This window comes from Equus quagga, chromosome 15, assembly GCF_021613505.1.
Source record: "Equus quagga isolate Etosha38 chromosome 15, UCLA_HA_Equagga_1.0, whole genome shotgun sequence".
Taxonomy (NCBI): domain Eukaryota; kingdom Metazoa; phylum Chordata; class Mammalia; order Perissodactyla; family Equidae; genus Equus; species Equus quagga.
This window is the reverse complement of record NC_060281.1, coordinates 19,786,714-19,791,438: the sequence shown is the minus strand read 5'-3', so window position 1 is coordinate 19,791,438 and position 4,725 is coordinate 19,786,714. Positions and strand designations below refer to the sequence as shown.

The window sequence follows — 4,725 nt, the reverse complement described above, 5'->3', positions numbered from 1 at the left end:
GCTAGCATGAGAACGCCATGAAAATTTTACAGGTGAAAAATAGCAGTTCATTGTTCATGATTACTGCAATTCATAATCCATTATTATTTTAACTTGCATCCTCTTGTTTGTATCAGCAAGACCCTGATATTATTTTGCAGTGATCACTGAAGCTGCATAAAACCAAGTCATTGATTCAAAAGCTTATGTCCCAAATCAGGGATAAAATGCTCAGTTGCTCCGACGGGAGAGACCTACATATCGCTTAGCTCAGCTTTTAGCTAAGTGGGGCTGGAACCAACAGCCAGGGGGAAGTTCTGGGAAGGGACGGACTTGTTACAAAGGTGCTTCTGTTCTTTAATTCAGCCAGGTGGGGCTGAGTCCTGACAACCTGATGTCTTTTGAAGTTTTAGCTGAAACAACAGTGAAGGGCTTTCCTCTAGAAGAAATCTTTGCCCCCCACCCCCTCCAGCTGGGGCTCTTTGCTTCAAGGCTTTGCTGGAGACTATTAAGCTAACAGCAGGCGGGGCCACCTCCCTTATTCCCCTGGCAGCCCAGAATGGTCATGAGCAGCACTGTTACTATCTCCATAGGCTTGCAGGTTGCATCTCGACACCTGGTTACTCCAGTTTCTATGAGTCCTGTGCTTTATCACCAAGCTTGTCTATTTGGTCTACACCTTTGCTACGCAAAGCATGCCCCCCAGACCAGCAGCTTCCACATCACCCAGGAGCTGGCTAGAAATGCCGGGTCTGGGCCCCACTCCTGACCCACTGAATCACAACCCCCCTTGGAGCCATGTCCCAGGGGAATGCCATGCACATTAACATTTGAGAAGCGCTGACCTGGAACATCTGTGTGCTCACCCATCGCATCTTACATGTCAGTCTCTATTTGATTTAGTATATAGGCCTCTTGTCCGCTACAAGAGTTGGACGTGTGAAGTTCATTAACATCTTTCTCACGTAAAACCAGAGCAAACGGTTTGCAGAGTTTCCCTTTGATCGTTTTCAACTCACAGGAGTTACGCACTTAGAAGTGTTCCCGACTCTTGGTTTAGGGATCTTCATGGAAACCTGAGGAAATTCATTTCTGGGGGAGGAGAGGTAGTTCTGTGCAAGCTGACAGCAGAAAGCACCCAGGAAATTTCCATCAGAGAAGCTTTTAGGCACCCTGGGGGCTTCCCCTCAAGTGTTCTCCCCCGAGGAACAGTTGTCTCCTGGTTCCAGGCAGACGTAATTCCCAACCACACGACGTGGCTGGCGGAACATCTGGGGCCCGTGGGCCCCGTGAGAAGGTGCTGGGCGCTGAAGGCCGAGGGAACAGCTCTTGCCAGGTGATCGGGGCTCCTCTGAGCGTCAGCCAGACACAGATGAAGGAACCGCTCACCCATGACGGGCGGCAAGAGCACACCTGTTCACATGCAGTGGGTGGTGTGTTTGCTCATGGGCTTTTTCATCACGCCACTCCCCCCCACTATAAACTGAGGTAATCCAGCAAGCTCTGCCTTTGAAACGCTCCGCATCCCTGCAGGGCAGGGCATAAAGGTGGGCACCCAAACAGGCCGTGCAGAGAGCCAGGAGCAGACACTCTAGCTGGAATGGGGAGGAGGCCTCGGAGACTGGGCTGCAGTAAGACTCGGAACTGCGTCCAGGATGAGCCGGGACCATCTCCCCAAAGGCGATGAGCAGGGTGGCTGAGACAACTGAGTTAAGGTCCCGCACATTGATGTGGATCCTTTGATCTGAGGTCAGTAACCCTTGTTAGCATACCCAGTCACAAGGTGTGGCAGCTCCTTTCTACCCAGAGGCTCAAAGGATTAGGAGAGAACTAACACAGGTAGGTTTGTAAGATGCTTCCAGGTCTTAGAGGGCGGCCCACCGTGAACTCAGATCAATGCTTCAAGTCGAAGACCTTTGAAGGCAGAATGATCAGTCCTGGAAGGGTCCTGGGGTGGGGAGCGTCCCTGGGCCCAACCTTCTCCTACAGATGGGGAGATGAAACCAAGTCCCCAAGGGGGAATGGGACCGGCCCAAGGTTCCATGGCATTTTCTGGCAGAGCAAGCGAGACAGCGCAAAGGTCTTCTGGCTCCTGGCCTCAGACTCTTTCAACTCTGGGCTGAGAGCTTGGCTTTGCCAGGGCAGCGGAGGGGCATCTGTTGAACACACTTCTGCTTCTGAGAATAGCGGGGAGGTCCCTCCTTTCACAGTCCTCACCTACTGTCCCTGGCAAGATTGCCCCCAAGGAGGCTGCAATCTTGGCCTCGTCTGGAGCTCCTACGCCTCTGAACACCTTTCCAGGAGCGTCCCCTCCCCAGACCTCAGCACAGACCCTCACCCTCCAGGCCCACCCTCCCTGCCTCTGAATTCCTGCGTGGGCACCACCCCCTCCCACTTTGTCCTTGGTTCATTAACTGCTCATATGACCTGCTTCCTTACTCGATTGCCAGTCCGGGCGTAGGAAATGCATTTCCACCTTCTCATTCAGTTCCTTTAGTCCGAATCACTTAGCAGAGCATACAGTTGACACTCAATAGATGCCTAAGTGACATTTCTTGTTTCTTCCTTGACAGATTCAGAGCCCAGTACCTTGGACTCCCAGTCTTCCACCACCTTGTTCCTCTCCTCGGAGGAGCCAGGCCCCTCCACCACCGCCCTGCCATCGTCTCCCTCGTCTTCCTGCGAGCCCCAGGCCTTGTCCCCCGGCCCCTCGGCGCTGACCCCGCTCCCCGCAGCCGCTGGGCCCCCTGGCTCCGGCGTGCCCCGGCGCACAGGCCTCTACTCAGTTGTCGCCTCCTCTCCGGACGCTGGTCCGCGCCTGGTCGACTGGCTGCCCGGCTGTCCCTCGGCCACCCCCCCTGGCGTCCGAGGGGATGAACAGGAGCGGCTGGCCCCCACCCAGGGTCCCGAGAGGGGCCGCGCCCCGCGCCCGGGCGCAGCGGGCAGGGACGAGGACCCGGGTACCTCCCCGCCACCCTGCGCCCGGCCCGCCTCTTCCAGCTTGGAAGCCAATGTTGGGGACATCCTGGTGGAGTTGCGGACGATGAACGGCCATCTGGACACCATAGCGAGGGCCCTCACCAAACTGGCCTCGTCCCTGGGGCCTCAGCCCCAGCCCCCGCACGATGCCCCAGACGCCAACTAATGGAGCTGCCCGTGGACCGTGCATCCGAGCCATGCTCAGTAAAGGGGGCCCCAGGACGCCAGGCATCCCCGCCTGTTCGTCACCCAGGAGCCAAGCAAACCCAGCAGAAGAGGGGACGACTCTGGACGACTCTGCTGAGCCACTTAGCAGAATGGACCTCCCCCAGCATTTCAGTCTGAAATGATGGCGAGTCTCACGCTCTCTCCCTTGCGAGGCTTTCTCAGTCTCTCCCACCTGCCCCACTCCTCTGGGCTCTCCTGGCCCTTCAAATGGCTTTCTCTTGTTTTGGAAAAGGCCTTGAGCTCCTGGCAGAAAAAGTGCTCTGAGACGGTGGTGGCGCCTTGGGAAAGATGCCCAGAAAACCACCCTCTCCCATGCCACGTCAGCGACTTCTGAGTGATGTGGAGGGAAGGCAAGTGCAAAGCATCTTAGGAAAGCAAAAGTTCAAGGGCAGCGCCGGCTTTCCTCTCGCGAGTTGTTGATGGTGTATCTTGTATCTGGTGACTTTTACATGTTTCTTTCAAAAGATATTTTTGGGAAAATAAATTTGTTTTTTCCTTATTACGACCACACTTCAACAAGTTTGGAAAATAGAGCAGTGAAAAAAATCTGACGTATTTGGAGAAGAGGGGGGTATTTAAGTCTTTCTTATGAATAAGAAAGTATTTTGTGAAATAAACAAAATTTTCATATGTACTTCCTGGGTGTCGGCCCCTCTATGCCACATTTCTTCCTGTGCGTGGGCTCCCCCTCCTTCTCTTCTTGTTACTTGTCCCAGCTCTCCTTTACTCCTTGAGTCATAGTTCAACTTTTCTCATGCTTCCAAAGAAAAAGCTTCTAAAGGTTCTCAGGATTCCTCACTAAAACTCCCAGATCTCCCTCAGCTTGGTAAATGCACCCCTTTTCTCTGGATTGGAGCAGAAATCGAGTCACAGAGTGACTAGGCAATATGGAGGAGGCCAGCGACCCTGACCTCCACTCAACAGGTGCCAGGAAACCACCCTCCCTAATCCTGACAACCAAACATGTCTCCAGACTTTGCCAATGTCCCCTGGCTGAGACCCAGATGGACCAGAAGTCTAGAATAGTCCCTGGCCTCCAGGACCTGACCTCCCATAATGAGGTAGAGCTCTTCCCACCTTCTGATCTGAACTAGAATTTTAACAAAGTGTGCTCACTTGCCGGAAGCAAATGTGCTGTTCTTTCTCCAGAAACAAACCAAGGGTCGGAAACCACATTGCCCAGAGTAGAATCCCACCCCTGAGCGTTTGCTGGGCTCCCAGCTGGTGCGCCGGGGCCGGTAGCTGCCTGGTCTCTGCAGTTTCTGGCACCCCCACTGCCTCTCTCACTCGGTGTGCAGGAACCACCTGGAGAGCTTGCTAAGATGCAGATTCTGCTTCAGCGGCTCTGGGGTGGGACCTGAGACTCTGCACTTCTAATCGGCTGTGGGGGATGCTGATGCTACTGGCCCAAGACACACTCTGAGTGGTAACTGAGGGGTGCTAGGGGGTTGTCTGCTTTGGATTCCGGTTGCCACCGTGCCCCAGGAGCTGCTGCTTGTCTTTGCACGACAGTGGCCTGGATTCCTCACCCTCTTGCCA

General features: G+C 54.4%; 1 protein-coding gene across 3 annotated transcripts in view; it reads left to right on the top strand.

The window, feature by feature from the left end:
• RUNX2 (RUNX family transcription factor 2) overlaps positions 1–3,750 on the top strand; it is a 226,177-nt gene extending 222,427 nt beyond the window's left edge. For 2 of the 3 annotated variants that reach the window (XM_046639745.1, XM_046639744.1), the window contains one exon: positions 2,553–3,750. In XM_046639745.1, coding sequence (XP_046495701.1) covers positions 2,553–3,124 — 572 coding nt within the window. In that variant the 3' untranslated portion in view covers positions 3,125–3,750. The remainder of the gene's footprint in view (positions 1–2,552) is intronic. The other variant, XM_046639741.1, reaches the window with a different exon arrangement.
• The last annotated feature ends 975 nt before the right edge of the window (positions 3,751–4,725 follow it).